This window comes from Chelon labrosus (assembly GCF_963514085.1).
Source record: "Chelon labrosus genome assembly, chromosome: 20".
NCBI lineage: Eukaryota > Metazoa > Chordata > Actinopteri > Mugiliformes > Mugilidae > Chelon > Chelon labrosus.
In genome coordinates, this window is record NC_140353.1 from 8,499,884 (window position 1) to 8,516,464 (window position 16,581).

Below are 16,581 nucleotides of genomic sequence, written 5' to 3' on the forward strand. Positions count from 1 at the left end.
TGTAATTTTTACACACGTCATGCTTTCAGTGTGACAGCGAAATCAGAGCTTTTCTGCGCTGCTCAGTAACTGCAACTGACAGCACTGCATTACCATAGCAACACCATCCATGTCAGATGTGAGTGCAACGTATTCAAACCTTAGCAAATCTCATGGGCTCACTGCACCACCTGATGGCCTGCAACCAGCATGGCAGTGTGTGCAAGGTGCATGGCTATTTCAGGCATTGAGATTATTAAAGAATATCAGGTTGATGTTGTTGATTGCCCCCAATATGAATCATTCTTTAAACAGCAGGGTGCTTACAACAAGTGAACAATAATCACACCACGATAGAGAAAAGCAGAAAAAAGTCATGTCTGACTACCCAAGAAGAAAAAAAGAAATCAGATAATTCCCACACCCTCAAATCCCATGATCAATTGTCTTTGCCAGTCACCATATTCTATACTCACCGGCTGCCCTCGAGGCATGTTGGAGGATTTCTGTCATAAGGAATATCAATGTTTCAGTCGAGTTAATTGTTGTAGTATGAGGTTTCACAGTCACTGCACCACCCACATTTTCTGAATGACTTCCACCACGAGCTGGACCACAGCATATAACAAATGTAATTCAGGTTGCTCCGCTAAACAGCTGCCCTAGTTTTAAATGTGGTCCTCAGACAACGTGGCTCGTTGTGGCCATTCTTGATTATTGGCCCATTAATAATATGGCCTCCCATTGAAGTACAAACTACACTGACCACAATACATGTCAAATACTGTAATGGTAGTTGAATGATGTGCAGTGTATACAGTCATTTGCCCCTAATGCATTAGTAGAAAATAATTACATGAAGTTAATATAAACATGTGCCAAAGTCTGCAGCTGCACTTTGTCTTGGCAAGGCTTAAAGCAAATAAAAATGGTAATTATGCAAATTAGAATTTCTTTTCCATAGTCTTTAGTGAACCGTAGCAAATACATTACATTAGTCTTTCACTGCTGTGCTCCAGGTAACTTGTATGAGATAAATGAGCCACTTAATCCCCTGCATAAACACTATTCATATTGTTTGCTGTGTGACCTGCGCCATACAACAGCAGTGAACCCGCGGGAAACTGCGCGGGCGAGTCCCTGAAATTTACTGGATTTACAAAATAAACGCGACGACAAACGCACAATAATATATCTGGAGGTGGGTTAGGGTTTAGTAAGCAGCAGAATAACGCAGAGCTGTGACAAAAGAGTTTGCTAACTGCTAGCATTCTGTATTAGCACGCGTTTAATGTTAGCAACAAACCTTCGCTCTCCCAGCTTCTAGCTTCCTCCGCCGTTCATCTTCATCCATGTCTTGGTTTGGATAAAGTCGATAAAAGTTCAGGACATACGTCCCAATTCAGCCGAAAAGCACAACAACCCTCCACTTCGAGAATAAGTTAGCTAAAACAAAAATCTTTGAGCTTTCCTTTGCATACAACTGTCAACAGATAATATTCAATATGGCCGCCAAGTCAGTTCAACTCCGCCCTTATTGAGTTCAGTTGAATTAACGGTCCAATAACATCGTTGCGCTCCTCTCCTCCAACCAATCAAATCAGCGCCCTCTGAGATTGACGTTTCTTGCAGCCAATCAGAGTACGCCAATACAAACCGTAGTTGTGTTCACGTCTATGTTTTGAATGCGCAGAGTCCTCCACTGGCTGGGGAGTTTCCAAGTTTCTAGCATGGTTTCTATGGGAAACAGAACAACCTAACATTAACGCCTGAAGGGCGGTTACAATGCCAACTAGGTTAAATTTTGTTTATAAATATGTTTATTTACAGTCTGTGTCTCTATACTGACAATCTTCATGGGTTCACAGATTGCATGCATTTAAAATCAGAACAGCTGCCCTTCTCTTTTTGTCTCTAGTAAGTTGCATTTAATTCACGAGCTGTCATATCTAGACGAAATGTGTCCGATCAGCTCATTTCTGTCTATTTGACTGTAGCCAAATGAGGTGAACATGCCTGCAGTTATCATCACTAGGTGTATTACCCAACAGAGCCCTGGAAAAAGTTAGGGCCAAGTTTTAGGCTTTTTGCTTTTTAACAAAACAACAAATCAATAGAAAACGTCCAAAAAAAACAAACATGGAAACTCGGTTATTCGATGTGGAAAGATCCCTTTCATTGTCGCTCCCGCTCTCTTGCAGCATAGAAACCAAACCGAGCTGGTATGCAAGTCATGTTCAAGTGCCCATCCTATAACAGGTGTGTCCCATGGCAACCACTTTGTGGCTTCAGCTTCAGCTTGACACAAACACACAGGTGCACACAAAGTTTCTGTTCCTCCGAATGCCAGGATTTCAGGTAAACATGATACTACATTAAAAGAATTTAATAATTCACGTGTCTAATTGAGTATTTGGGTATATATTTCAAACAAGTGCGTTCCCAATTTACAATAACGCTGTTTATTGTCAACTTGTAGGGATGGCAGTTCTATGGCTGACCACATGATAAGACTCAAATTTAAACTGCTGAAGAAGGTAAGTGATATTCACATTTATTTAAATGTTAAAAAAAGTTAAAAAAAAATAGCTCTAATTAGCTAATAACGTATCAGATTCTTATTGACGTTCACAGAGACTGGAAAGCATAAAGGACAATATGGATGACAGAGCGGAGTCTGTCCAGTCCGCAAGTATGACATAGATTGTTTTAATTGTTTTAAAGCTAAAATAATTAAAATGACAAAGTGGCATACCCGTAAATGTATCTGGTAGCGGGCTGATGTAAAGTCGAGCATTAACACTTACAACAATAATGTGCAAAGTCTCGGGAGCTGACGAAAGAGGAGAAACATGTTAGGAAGACTTTGTAATCTTTGTCTGTTCAGGGAGTTATGACGGACAGATACATGCGCTCCACCGTGCACTGAGGAGAAAACAGGACCTGCTGCAAAGACTGAGGGTCAGAAAAAACATTCTATTCATTCACATACAGACTGACACACATTAAAATAAAGTTAGCATAGAATATTTTACTATCTGTTACAGTTTCAACCCTCCTTGTGTGTGTTTCTGTGCAGGAGCAGCATATGTTAGAGGACCTCAACAGACCTCACACCTGGGGAGGGCCACGAAGACACTACCAGCCACATTTCATCGCTGCCCCTCAGCCACCTCTACCACCTATACCGCCCATCCACATCCACCAGCCAGCCCCTGTGCTTCCCTTCCTGCCCCCTCCGCAACCTGCCCCACTTCATCCTCCACACATCATCCAACAGACGGTGAGACACTCTGCATTAATGTCAAGAGAGAAAGTGCATCTTTTATCTTATGAACACATTTGCTCAAACTAAATATGCACTAACTTGCCTCTCTCTGTGCAGCTACCCCAGCACCCCGCCACCATCATACAACAGCTGCCACAACAGCAGCCTTTGATCGCTCAGATTCCTCCACCTCAGCTCTACCGTGCTCCGCGTTCAGGCAGCGTCAAAGAGGGTATGCAACAACAAATCGAGCTACGCGTTCTTTAAGCCACCCTGTATTTATTTGTATGTTTTACTTACGTTAGACATGGTGGAACTGATGCTGATGCAGAATGCCCAGATGCATCAGATCATAATGCACAATATGATGCTGAAAGCCATGCCTCCCATGGCCCTGTCGCCGCCTGGAGGGCCCAGCCACTGTGCATCCCATGCTTCACATCTTGGGCAGGTACTCACACATACACTATGACATACTGCGATAAAAAATATCTGACCCTTTACAACATTTGCTGTTTCTGTCACTCATCAAACTCCAATATCCGTGTTTCAAGGACAGCTACCATGGAAACCACAGTTTTGCAAGGCCAGATGTCAAACCTAGGGGAAGTGCTGTTCATCATCATCACCACTATGGTCCTACCCCCACAGCACCGCAGCTGCCTCCTATCATCTACCCTACATGGCCACCGGGGGTGTCATCTGTCCCGGCAGGAGCTGGGGGATATGGATCATCGTTACACCATGGAATAGCACCTGTTACACTCCCAACTCTATAGTATCCATACATTCTCCACAGCACATGCATCATGTGTTATATACTCATGATTCTTTTCATTAATCCACATTAAGTAGACTGATTGGATAAGATTCACAATTTATCAGTTTAAATCTTCAACACAATAAAGTGTGCAATAAGTGATGTGGTGTGAATGTAGCTCCATAAATAACTCTGTTCTGTAAAGTACCAACCAGAAAAGGGACACTAATGTCCTCTACTAAAGCTTATTATCCTTCCAAAATGTAGGCCTATCGTGCATGATAACGGACAATAAAAACAGACAAGGTACAAGGTACACAAGCCTAGAAATCCTTGGAAATTAAGAGATGCAACACATGAGATAGGCAAAGCAAATTTTATGACCTGCTGAAGTATTCCTTCCCTATTCCTATAAAATAGATTCACATTTAGGATACTTTTTTAATGCATGCTGGGGGTATTTACACATAAGATTTGCACTTTCAAATTCAGAATCAGCATTGTTTGGTACGCGCACACACATACAGTGAATTTGACACATTGCTGTCCTTGCATTTGAAAAGAAGGGTCTATGATCATATGTAAGAACAGGACAGAAAAGTACAACAACAGGTATATATTGCGTGGTCTGAAGTGTTATATGCCAGATAAAGGTTTGTGTGTGAGTAGGTGTGAGCGGGGCAAATAAGCGTATATAAGTATATTGTATAGATACATAAAGCTGCCTCTACAATGAGAAGTATTTGTGCATTTGCAGGAAGTATAATATCTAAGATCTGTTGGAATATATCACTGAAAACAAGCTGGCAAATCTGCACAAAGTAGCATGTTATGCAATTGTGCCACAAAGATTTAAGGTGGAATTGAGAGAAAACGGAGGCCCTATTTTTTTTTCTTCCTAAAAATAATTTGAGAACCCCAAAGAAATGGGAGTAAAACTCTGTATGCAGCAACCTACGTGGCCAGTGAAGCAAACTCTGTTCAAGTATATGCAGATGCGTGCTACTATATCAACAACCCAATACGTTGAAATGTGCGACATATCCAGTAGCTACCACTTTTTGTGTTATTTGTAACCATGTGTAAACTTGTTTTTGTCCTGTTTTTGAATAGAAATCAGGCGAAAGAGAGAAAAATACTACCGCCCGAACAGGGACTTGAACCCTGGACCCTCAGATTAAAAGTCTGATGCTCTACCGACTGAGCTATCCGGGCTCTGCAGAACAGAGCTCGCGGACCAGTTAACAACAGTTAGCTATACTGCATTACATTGTGTTAGTTGCAAGTTAGCGACACTAGCTAACGGATTTAAGCTTACCGCATAATGCCACCGCTATTATTGAAACATTTTTTTTTTTTTGTCATTTAAACTAAAGCGAAAGTTAATTTCCGCATTATTTACATAACATCAATAAACGTACTCAACGTCGAGATTCGCGCGTTTTTCAGTCTACACACACAAAGTACTTGCCTTGTCTTTAATAGATGAATTTACAACTGTACAAAATGGAATTTTACAGTATCAATAAAACAAACAAAAAACAAAACAAAACAAAAAACGTCAGTGATCACTTTAACATTACTGCACTGCATTACTGTATATCCGCCCAGCAGTGACAGTGCTCCCTTTTCCCGATCTGAGTGCACGACAGTAAACACAACCTCGATTTACAGCTGTTGATCACCATGGCACATGCCTTTGATAAATAAAATATGTATAAGAAAATATAATGGATTACACACAATCCAAGTAACCCTCCGAATTACCAAATGATTAAAGTGCGTCAATCTTCATTGAAATGATCGGTTTATGACAGATAAACAGAGAACTGGTGCGCTGAATATGCAGTACATGGTTCAGCGATCTTGCTGTGAGGTGTCGCCGAGCAAAGAAAGTCAATATTATCTCCTTAAAACAACCTTGTGTGTTAGATGAACCTTTTATAACAAAAACAAAACCAACAGCTGGGCGACATCAGATTAATATGTTCACACACAACCCATCCACTTACACAAACTGCTTCTGCCCTGTTAATCTCATGAATTAAATATTGTTTATGGTTGTGATGAAATAACCCAAAAACATTTATTTACACTGTGCATGTGTGCATGCAGAATACCATCTCATTCTGTACAGTTTATCTTTTAAAGAAATCTATCTATCTATCTATCTGTGCAAACGGAGACAGACTTAAATAGGAGTTTCTAAACATTTCCTTTTTTAAACTCACCTGTAGAGAAACAAACGCAGAAAGAATTTAAAAAATATGTTATTAAAAATATCAACAGAATTTTATACTAATTGAGGCCTTGGTATATTTTGTATAGAGGCATAACGGGGCAGGACACACTTCCTCCTGCTAGTAAGAGTTACACAATGAAAGTTTGTGTTAACGGCTTCTATCTAAACACATTTTGTTATGGAAATGCCATATGTCCTTCTGTTTTTCTTCTCATGCCACCTGCTTTGTTAAGACAATACAGACGGCACTATATGGATCACTGCGGTCATAATGTTTTGTATTTTCCCATGGCAACATACCAAAGATTCCTTCAACAATGCTGAGAACAGTGCACAATTACTTTTACATGGCAAAAACACATGCACTTTCATTTTGTAATCTTTTGAACGATAAAATGTGTAGTGTAATATGATGCTATCACTGGTTAAAAGAAAAAAAACTTGATCCTGCAGGTTCTCCTCTGATGAACAGGTTCACCCCGTCGGCCTGTTTAGGTATATTCAATCCATATAATAAGTCATGGGTGTCATCAGCTCAGCGAGCCTTTTAATGGCCAATGGCGACATCACTTTTAATTCGTCCTGATGGTTTAACTACTTGAGTCTTTCAGGGGATCCTCTTGTACTTTTCCATCCTCGTCTGTCAGATCAGATGGTCGTACGGTCATGGTTTGGACAAGGACTGGTTTTCTCTAGAGGGCAGGATGACGATACGTATTCACATAGCTTGATTATGTCACCTAAAGAGAGCGAAAGAGAACGGTGACGTTACTTTACTCGCAGACAAAATAAGGTTACAACTACAGCCACACAAAGAAAGATCATTTACCCTGTGCATGTGAGGAGGCATCTCATCCTCCGAGCTCTCCTCTGGTAGTGGCTCATGGTGTCTCGCTGCTGATTGACCCTCCTCTGCCCAGCCTCCCATGGGCACGCGGGCTGACCTCACAGCTTTAAAAATGAATAATTTCATTTTGTAAAATCCCTCTAAACCAAGTATTTCTACATTTCTAAAAATAATGATGGACCATTGCGGCAATATAAAAACAAATATTTACTGTAATGAGCTGTTGAGGGGTAAATAACAACATAAGATACCTATGGTGGGTCCACTAAAGCGCCGCTGACTGCCACTCTGTGATGTTGCCCCCTCCTGGCCTAGGGCGGAACTGCCGGTGGCTGAAGCTGAAGTGGGAATGGTGCTTGGACTGGGAACTGTGGTGGGGAAAGTGTGTGAGCGAGGGAAATTTCTGGAGTGAGGGTTGGGCTCGCTCCTTACTTCATCAGGGATGCTGTCGCTGCTTTCGTCGCTCTCCTGTCGGTGCCACGTGTGGCGGGACAGCTCGCCACGAGACTGCTGTTTGTGTTGCTTCACGAAAAGAGAGAATTGGACAATGGGTGAGTGCGGCCGAAGTTGAAGGGGATCTGCGAAACACTCAAAATATGTCTGCATTTACCCCGTGCATATAAAGTGCATGCATGCTCATCTCAGTGGAGGCATACTCTGAGAGGACCAAGCTGGTAAGCTGACCCTCCCACGCACTGCTGCCTGAGCTCACAGTTCGGGCATCAGTCCTACAGGAGGAGAGAGCAAAAATGTGGAGAAAGTAGGACATGAAGAGGAGGAGGATAAAAGGATAAAACGAGGATTTAAAGAAATGTATTCTCATCCAGGAGCTCAGTTAGTAAACCCAGACTGAAAAGGAGCTGACACTATTCCTATTTTCTTACCCAGAGCCTGCCATTGTTTTGGAAGAATGGCCAGCCCTTTGAGCTGCACTTAAACTGCCTCTCAGGTGAAGACTGCCGCTGACTGGCGAAAGCGAGCGCAAAGCAGACGCCCCGTCACTTGTTCCAGCAGCAGCGTGATTGGCCAAAGAGCTGTCTCGGCCAAAATGAACAGAGGCCAATGTGGAGGGGCCTGCCAAGAAATTTGCGACGAGACTTCTTGGCTACAGGAAACAGACAAGAAAATATGATATGGTAAAACTGAATAACCACAGAGACATTTGAGCATGAATGTTTATCACCGTACTTCGGACTCTGACAACGACAGTGGATGTGTGTCACAAGGAACCCCCGTGGCCTCTCTGTGCACTCTTTCTTTCAGCTGGCTGATGAAGTGCGTGGTCTCGCGAGGAGGCTGCCAATGGGGGTTAGTGATCGCGAAGTGCATCAGAGACAACTCTGTCTTCCCATCCTCTGCCTGTTGGTAGATAGATGCCTCCGTCTTCCCCTCTGACATCCACTACAGAGGGAGGATCAATCATCAGTTCATCTAATACATGCCACACAGTTCACACATAAGCACTTTAAATAGAAGTAGTCCCTCACCGCAGGATGTCCATGCTGCCTGATGTCCATCTGAGCAAACGAGCAGGTGTCTCCCACTCCGACCACCTCCACGGTGAAGTTTCTGAAGAAATCAATGATCTCCAGAGATTTTCTCCTTAGACAGAAGATGAGGATGATCGGAGTCACCACTGGACTGATCAGCTCCTCTAAAATAAACACCTGGAGGATAACAAATGCGAAAAACTGTCACAAATACACCAAATGTAGAAGATGAAGATGAAAAATTAAATATTTATGTTCCGTTTTGAGATTTACATATCAAAGCTGCAATTAGCTGGAGGAATATTCCAGTGGAGATTTAGTCCTTCATCAAACCAAACAACAAGGAGGTCATTTTCAGCATGGCACTAAAACCCCTTCATGCTTCAAGTGCAGTGTTTTAAGCCTATTAGATTTGAGTGTCAATTCATAACAGTAAGTGCAAAAAAAGCATAAAAAAATAGAAGTAGGGCTTCAGAAAATATAAGAAAGTAAACTCCAGACCTTTTTCAAGGCATTGGCTTTGACTAGTCATAAATGTAATGCAGCCTAGAAGCCAGCCTTCAATTTTATTTATATAGCGTCAGTAACAAAACAAATTGTCTCAAGATGCTTTACAACATCCGGTCTGAAACCCGGGATTTTAGCAAGCTAATGAATATGCTGTAGAAAATGCAAAGGCATTATGAAAGGTTGAGGTCACCGGAATATCAACAGTTTGTCCACATATTATAAAATTACAACTTATCCCCCCAAAAATAAACTTCCATGTCTCTGCTGTTTCTGAGAACACATCCCTACACTATCTCAACATTTCCATCTCTTGTATCGGCTGTCCTTAAAACTATCTACTGCTGCAACACTGCAAATTTTCCCACTTTTATCTGATCTTATCTTATTTTATGTTCAGACAGTACATCTTCCATTTTCACGCAATGACATGTTAAATGTCTACGTTGAAGAATTCTGCCATTTTCTCTTAGTTCAATGTTTTTTTTTTTACTCACTGCTTTGTACTGGAAGAGCTGGGAGAACTGGTCTCGGGTCTCATATCTGTGTGCGTTGCCCTGCCAGTGGTCGGGCATATAGTGGATATGGGCGAGGATGACCCGCAGCAGCTGCTCAGGACAGAACACCATGTGTTTGTCAGGAATAAACGACCTGCAGAGAAAAAGAGACAGAGGCGGTGGAAAAGAAATTTGTTTTACAACTTTTGATTGATGGGATATAGCGTAATGACAGGCTGTCACTGGAACAGATGCTATCGCAGGAAAACACAAAACAGGTCGCCAAACTCAAAAGAATAGATTTAAATACCTTATAGTTATGTCTGATATCTATACGGCTGGATAAAACCAAAATCTGATTTTTATCATTTCAAAATCTAAGAAATTCTTAATGGATTTTGTCTGAGAACCTTCACGGACATGGTTGAAAGTACAAAATAGCATTATACAGATACAGCTAAGTTTAGCGTTTGGCAACTTCATTTTAGAGGTAAGTTCGTTTTTAAGGAGTCAGAAGCTCCTTAAGGAAGGAAACCCTCTTAAACTCATCAGTTGTAGAGCAGAATAAGCCGCCAGAGAGCCTTAAAGGGATTACAACTCTGGGTAGCTTTAAAAGACCAATAAAGAAATGACTCGGGGTTAATGGTTAACATGGAACACAGGTAAGATTAGTGTCTTACATTCATGTGTTCATGTGTTATAGTTGTGTCTGATGTTTGCATTTTAAACATCGGTTTAAAAGTGATACAGGCAAAGAGGTACATGTGGAAGCAGTGGTGTTGTTTTAGTTATTTAGCATTGATCAGCCGCTGCAGGCTGGGCTGCCTTCTCCTCCCTCCTCTGCTTCCCTGCTTTATTGAGCTCCATAATGGAAATACGCCTTTGGACTTTGTTGTGTTAGTCTGACCAATCATTGAACGATCTGTCTGTATGTTTATAAATTGCATAATGTGCTTCAGTTTAATAAAGTGATCTATTTATTGTGCACACGTGGCTTTAGACAGATGACAAGATTTGATCTCTACCTGCAGACTGTGACGCACACTCCAAGCAGTGTGATTGAGGAGAGAACATGTTCCACTGCCAGAACATCCTCATCATAGATTGTCAGGGCGATGAGAACAGCCAGGAGAGACCCGGCGAAGAAGGCTACATTTTTGGCAACTACTGTCAGCAGCGGCGAAAGGAAACAGTTCATGTACTTGGATGCGGCCTGAATAAAACGGGAACAAAGGTGAAAAAAGAGGAAGAGAAAAGGAGGAAATTGGCTTAAATATTAACTCTGCCAGACAATGAATGAGAAACACTTGTAGTCTATGGATTGCCGATTTAAGATTTGAATACAAAATCATCTTAATATTAGCCCAAATTCTCCACTGCTACATAGAATGCTTTACTAATTGCTTATCTATGAATGCTTGTCGTAGGTGAGTTGTTGCACTGACCTTGTAGCCTTTGCTGAGACGTGACATTAGCTCGTGGTCCAGCTCGTTGAAGTGACGCAGGTAACATCGACCGTAGAGGGACCAACATCTCGCCCCCAGAGAGCCAGGCTCTCGCTTGATCACCTGGGTACACAAGACTACTGTCAAAACCCCATTTGATTCAAATGGACATCGTTTAAAGTCCCTGTGTGCGTGTGTGAAACATTCACCTCAGTGTAGCTGAAGAAGGCGTAGAGAATCTGCCACACCAGTATGACTGGACACAGCAGCAGATTGGCAATGCCAATCCACAGAATACGAGATGCGAGCCTGTCTGCAAGCTCGAGCCGGTTACCTCCTCTTTTATACTCTGGTTTTAGGCTCCACTCATTTTCAAACAGAGAGCCTACAGAATAAAAACAACAACAAAAACAAGATCATAGGAGGAATAAAGAAGGCTTCTTTGTAATTCTAAACCATGTTATAAGCATGTGCTGATGCTCGTATGCAAATGTATCTACACAGGAGATGAAACAAATGCAAAACGCACACGTGTATGAATGAATCACAGCAAAAACTAACACCACAAACGCACCTGGCCCCCAAAAGAAGATGAGTTCGAAGTTGTACTTGAGACCTCGGGTGTAAAACACAGACTCCCCAAGCACAGGAAGTCGAAATCGCACAGGAAGGAGTGATTTATTCACCATGGCAACCTAGTGAAGTGCAGGAAGAAACTGCGGTATATGGTCAAACTGTTTCAGCAATCAAACAGTATTATTAACATTTTCTCACAAGTGTACACACCATGTAGTTTTTAAAGCGTAGGATGCGGTGGTAAATGTCCAGCTCTGTAAGTTCTTTTTTGTGGATACAGATCTGGTGTTCCTTCTGGATCTCGACTATCCTGGCCTGAACCTCCTGCCATGTTGCATAGGGGAGCTCTGACTGAAGCACAGAATGCACAATACAGATTAGTAGATGCATTTAATGTCACAGGACATTACACGACCAACCAACATCCAGCTAAAATAATAACTGTATCCTGACATAAATTTGTCAGACTCACCATGCTCATCTTTAGGGCATTGATGTAGAAGGATCGGATCTCCCAGTAACAGCAAACATTGTAGAGGAACTTGACCAGTCGATGAAGCCAAAACACTCCAGAGATTATTAGCACAAAGATCACGAATGCATTGTCTCGGATACTGGAGGAGGAAATGTTAGATTTTATAATTCAAAGGCATGCGTATGTATCCAACAGCATTAAGGTCATGGCTTTGACACATTTCATATTTGTATGTAGGAAAATAAAATACACCGGAGCCAGGCTGGGTATGTTATCACATCCCACAGTTGCATGTGATGATGTATTTTGAAAATTGAGAGTTTAAGGACTTCTATACAAAATACTTCCCTTACATCACACTTTTAACTCAGACACAGTTTTGGTATCACTACAGAAAAATCCCCTAAAGTATATTTACCAAATACGGTATCAGACTCACCGGGCACTACAGACATCCGACGGGAGGAACGCATCAGGCAGCGTGACTTTAGACGAGTCTGTGTGGTTTACAAACTTGTTGGCAAAGAGGACGTCATAATCCACACAGTTAGCCAGGAAGACCGTGAAGCCAACAACAAACAGCAACTGACTGCAAGGAGAAAGTAAGAGGGAGGTGGCAGAAGAAATAGAAACATGCAGACGCATTAAGCTCCGTGCGTGAAAAAAGAAATTAAAGTTTAGGATGAAGAGGATACATACACCAGCTCAAAGATCTCTCCCAGCAGCATACAGGTGAATCCATTCTTCTGATGCAGATTATAAACGTAAAGGACGTTAAGGAAAGTTGTGAATGAGGTTAGGCATGATTGTTGCAAAACTAATGGAAGCACAGTTTGTTTAGCAGAGACATACATGGCATAGCGCACAAGCTACTCATGCTCAAAATATGCAAAAGGATATTCTCTGGAAAAACAGGTCCAGGTTTTCTATGTGGTGCCATTGAGCTGCAAAAGATTCATTTGAAATTAGTTGCGGTTTGGCATCAGTGTAAAACACAAGGGCGTGTTTTTCCGTGTAAGATTTGTTTGGGATTTGTTTACGTGTGGCATACATTTGGCTCCTTCAGGCACATGCATCAGCAGGTTCTCCTCTCCAGGGGGAGAGTCGCTGTAGGACGCCTCCAGGCGCTGGTACTCCGTGTCGAAGTGCGCCATAGTGACAGAGCTCTCAGTCTCACCAAGCAGCCGAACCTACTGCTACAGACTGGATGAAAAAATGAAAAGTGTTATACGTTAGGAAAAATAAGAAGTTCTACATGTCACATAGAAAACATTCCACATAAGAAAGAACCAACATTAACCTTGATTTCAAAAACTTCAAAAATGAGGAGGTCATGTCTTTTGACCCTTCTGAAAGGAGGTCAGAGGTCAAGATCAGCGGCAGAGTTGTAACTCTGAAGCTGGACATGGATACTTGCTGACAAAGGAGATTCAGAACTACATATCCTGATTAAAGTGCACTCTCCTTAGCAAATACTGACGGCTGCACAAGCTGAACAAGCTTCACATAAAATGTAAACAAAATGGAAAAATGTGTCCAAAGTGCACGGTCAATGTCTTTACGTTACACGGCCTGGGAAACACCATAGACCAATATTAAACTTAAGGAGAATCCAGGGTGCATAATACAACTCACTTGCCAGATCATTGGCACACTACTGAAAATGAAACCATTCTAATATAGTAGTCCTGCACTACACCCCAATGTATGAGTGTGATTCTGCTCAGTTTATGTTGAAACGCTTTCCGATCGTTTTGGAGGATGTAGTGTTGTAGTGCTGTTAAACTGTAGTTTCTGTTATGCAGTCTAGCCCACTGACTACAATGGGGTTGTCAAAATATTGAAAACACGTCAGTACAACACAGTGCAATTCAGTCATACTGCAAATCACGGCCTCCAAATTGAAAGCACGGTTGAATCAATTCATTCAAGTAATTAAGCGAAACAAAAACCGAGCCAAAAGGTCAGTGACAAAGGTTTCTGTCTCAAGATAAAGCTTCTTAGCTACAGCTATGACAGCAGCTTCCAAAAGCCTGCAGGCACATGACAAATATACTATAAATACATTTTAATAAAACGATGACACGTGACAGGAATGAAGTACAAGTGAAATGAAACTATGCCTCAGGTTACACCTTTTTTTTTTTGTTCATTTAATGACAGCACGTTGTGGTGTAATGAGTTAGGCACGCAAGCTAGCTTACACTGAATGAGGAGGCTCTTTAAAAATGTAAATAGTTGATAATATACACGATGAAAGCCTCTCAGATTTACTGAAAATATATGTGGCAGCCTCTTGTGTTAGCTAGCTTACCTCCATTGCAGTACAGCACGTCCCATCCAGCTCTGTTTACTCAACATTTCCAGCTGTAAAAAAAGAAAAAAGAAAAAAGGAAGAGCTATTTTCCTTAAAACTGCCGCCGGAATATATTATAGGATAAAGCAGTTTTAGCATTTGGAAGGAGCAAGCAAAGCTTAAAAGATAGCTGCCTTTCTGACGGTTAAAATTAACACAAAAAACACGAAGCTAAGACAGAAGAGAGCTGATTCAGGTGTTGTTGTTGTCGTGGTTTGACAGCACGGGCCTGCCTCCCTCACCAAAAAAAATGTCACCCCTCAAATCCCGGACGATGAAGCCCTTACCGTTAGGTTCCTCTGCCTCCGCTGTGTCAGACTGAAGCAGTGAATCCACGGGGATTTTTGCCGAATAACGTTTTTTTTTTTTTTTTTTAATTTTCGTTTTCTTTTCGCTCTCTCTCGAATTTAAACATGAGTCGGTTTCATTTTCGAAACAGCTAGCAGTGTAGCGCCTGTCACGACTGAGGGACAGGGATGCTATCCAATCAGAGACGGAGGTCGCCAACGGCAAAGATTTCGACCAATCACATTTAAGAAGAGGCGGGCTTTAGGACTGTGCTGTGTAGCGATTGGATGTCTGACACGCCCTGTACGGACCACTCACCCTTAATATTGAATGGGTGATTACTACCACCGTCTGGTCATAGTAGTAGTACTGCTATAATATCAATTTTTATTTTATTTTATGTTATTTTATTTTATTTTATTTTATTTTATCATTTTGTGCTGTTTTGCTATACCTTAAAATAAAATGCAATAAGCAATATCAATAATAATGATCATAATAATAATGAATGAAAATAATCAATTGCAATAATAAGAATAATACCTACTTCCATTTATTGGCTTTTTCATGGTTTGTGCTAGGAGGGACCAAAAAAACTAAACTAAACTAAAAACAAACAAACAGATAAAATCACTTAAACAGTTTCCTTGTTTATCAAACTTTAAGAGATCTTTATTGATAATACTGACAATATCAAGGCCTGCAAAACCCGCTCAGGAAATCATGCATAGATAAATCTTTTCCTAGAAATTTCCTTAGACATCAGTCTAATGAAGTCTCCCACAATTGTGCTTCGGAGATCTTAGCAGCATCGATTTTTTTGCTGGAGAGGCCTAATTTCTAAACCATGAGGGGAGCCGTTTAGGGATCCCTAATGTGCCCAACAGTTTCCATCTGCTTAATTACACATTGTATATAAAAGAAAAACATGGCTGAGGTCAAATCAAAGCAACACTTTCATAGTTTTCTTGGGCTAAAATTTAAATTGAAAGATTGTGACTTTATTTTTTTGTCGTTGATTACCAAGTTATGACAAATACTGAATTCTAAATGATGCTAAATGAGTAATATGCTAATAAAACTGCTATTTTGCTGTTCGTATTTCACTGAACAAGGAGTGGGTGGGGTCCGGGGAGCTGACGCCACAGTACAAAGATGATGTTTTGCAAAGCCAAGCTCACCTCCTGTCGCGCTCTGCAAGGATGAATATTCATACAGCATTGTTAAGCCTATGGAGTGACAGCTGGCCTTTTGTTCACTGTCACTGCATTAGTTATACTGTTAACACCGGTGGCTGTGTGTGTTTGTGTACATACCCATGTGTATTAAACCCAGTAATGATGATTTCATTAACCAATCTCCCAACAGGGGATTCAGTCATGAGTGAGCGTCTGATCTGGATAGTCAGACCACACAGAGTTAGAGCAGAAAGGTGTGGTTTTCTTTGCGATGCTGCTACACTTCAACCTATTTATTTTTCTCACACCTCCACCCACAACAACATGCATCCTATATCCCTTTTCCCCAATTAAAAGAGATTTTTTTAAAAGGGCAGGGGTGTCTTGAGTCAAGGGGGAGCCTGTGTAATCCAGTTATTATAGTGATCTGGGTAATTTAATCTCTTCTAGTTAGGATTAGGCTTCATTCATGTTAATCCAGTAGAAAAAGTCTGTCACAACGAAGCTCAGTAGATGATAAACACCAAACAGTTTCCAGATCCAGAAGCACTATACAGCACAGTTCAAGTCAATGTTGATAACAGATGTACGTGCAGTAAAATAACAGATGTATAACAGATTTTATTTTGCATTTCTTCTTCCGATCAGAATGGCTGAATTATAACTCCAGACT

The 16,581-nt window shown here is 41.3% G+C and overlaps 3 protein-coding genes across 8 annotated transcripts in view; 1 reads left to right on the forward strand and 2 right to left on the reverse strand.

Annotated features, from left to right (window-relative positions):
* The window catches only part of pcnt (pericentrin), a 31,809-nt gene extending 30,340 nt beyond the window's left edge, over nt 1–1,469 (reverse strand). For 5 of the 6 annotated variants that reach the window (XM_084569296.1, XM_084569294.1, XM_084569292.1 and 2 more), the window contains exons 1-2: nt 1,286–1,469; nt 456–485 (exon numbers count right to left, since the gene is read on the reverse strand). In XM_084569296.1, the coding sequence (XP_084425422.1) occupies nt 456–485; nt 1,286–1,333 (78 nt within the window). In that variant the 5' untranslated portion in view covers nt 1,334–1,469. The remainder of the gene's footprint in view (nt 1–455; nt 486–1,285) is intronic. The other variant, XM_084569295.1, reaches the window with a different exon arrangement.
* Nucleotides 1,470–2,637: 1,168 nt separating this feature from the next.
* cUnh21orf58 (chromosome Un C21orf58 homolog) lies at nt 2,638–5,334 on the forward strand (the record flags this gene model as incomplete). The annotated part of the gene is made up of 6 exons (XM_084568506.1): nt 2,638–2,671; nt 2,867–2,940; nt 3,059–3,262; nt 3,365–3,479; nt 3,553–3,698; nt 3,802–5,334. The coding sequence occupies 6 exons, from the start codon at nt 2,638–2,640 to the stop codon at nt 4,024–4,026; spliced, it is 798 nt and encodes a 265-aa protein (XP_084424632.1). The 3' UTR covers nt 4,027–5,334.
* A 111-nt stretch (nt 5,335–5,445) lies between these two features.
* atg9a (ATG9 autophagy related 9 homolog A) lies at nt 5,446–14,892 on the reverse strand. The gene is made up of 20 exons (XM_084569512.1): nt 14,730–14,892; nt 14,401–14,453; nt 13,138–13,289; nt 12,987–13,030; nt 12,786–12,850; nt 12,526–12,675; nt 12,084–12,225; nt 11,822–11,962; nt 11,610–11,730; nt 11,245–11,420; nt 11,036–11,158; nt 10,616–10,803; nt 9,591–9,744; nt 8,584–8,763; nt 8,285–8,497; nt 7,981–8,201; nt 7,707–7,824; nt 7,348–7,618; nt 7,079–7,200; nt 5,446–6,989 (listed from the first exon to the last, which is right to left on the reverse strand). Exons 3-20 carry the CDS (start codon nt 13,238–13,240, stop codon nt 6,981–6,983), a joined length of 2,541 nt encoding a protein of 846 aa, XP_084425638.1. The 5' UTR covers nt 13,241–13,289; nt 14,401–14,453; nt 14,730–14,892; the 3' UTR covers nt 5,446–6,980.
* Nucleotides 14,893–16,581: the final 1,689 nt, after the last annotated feature.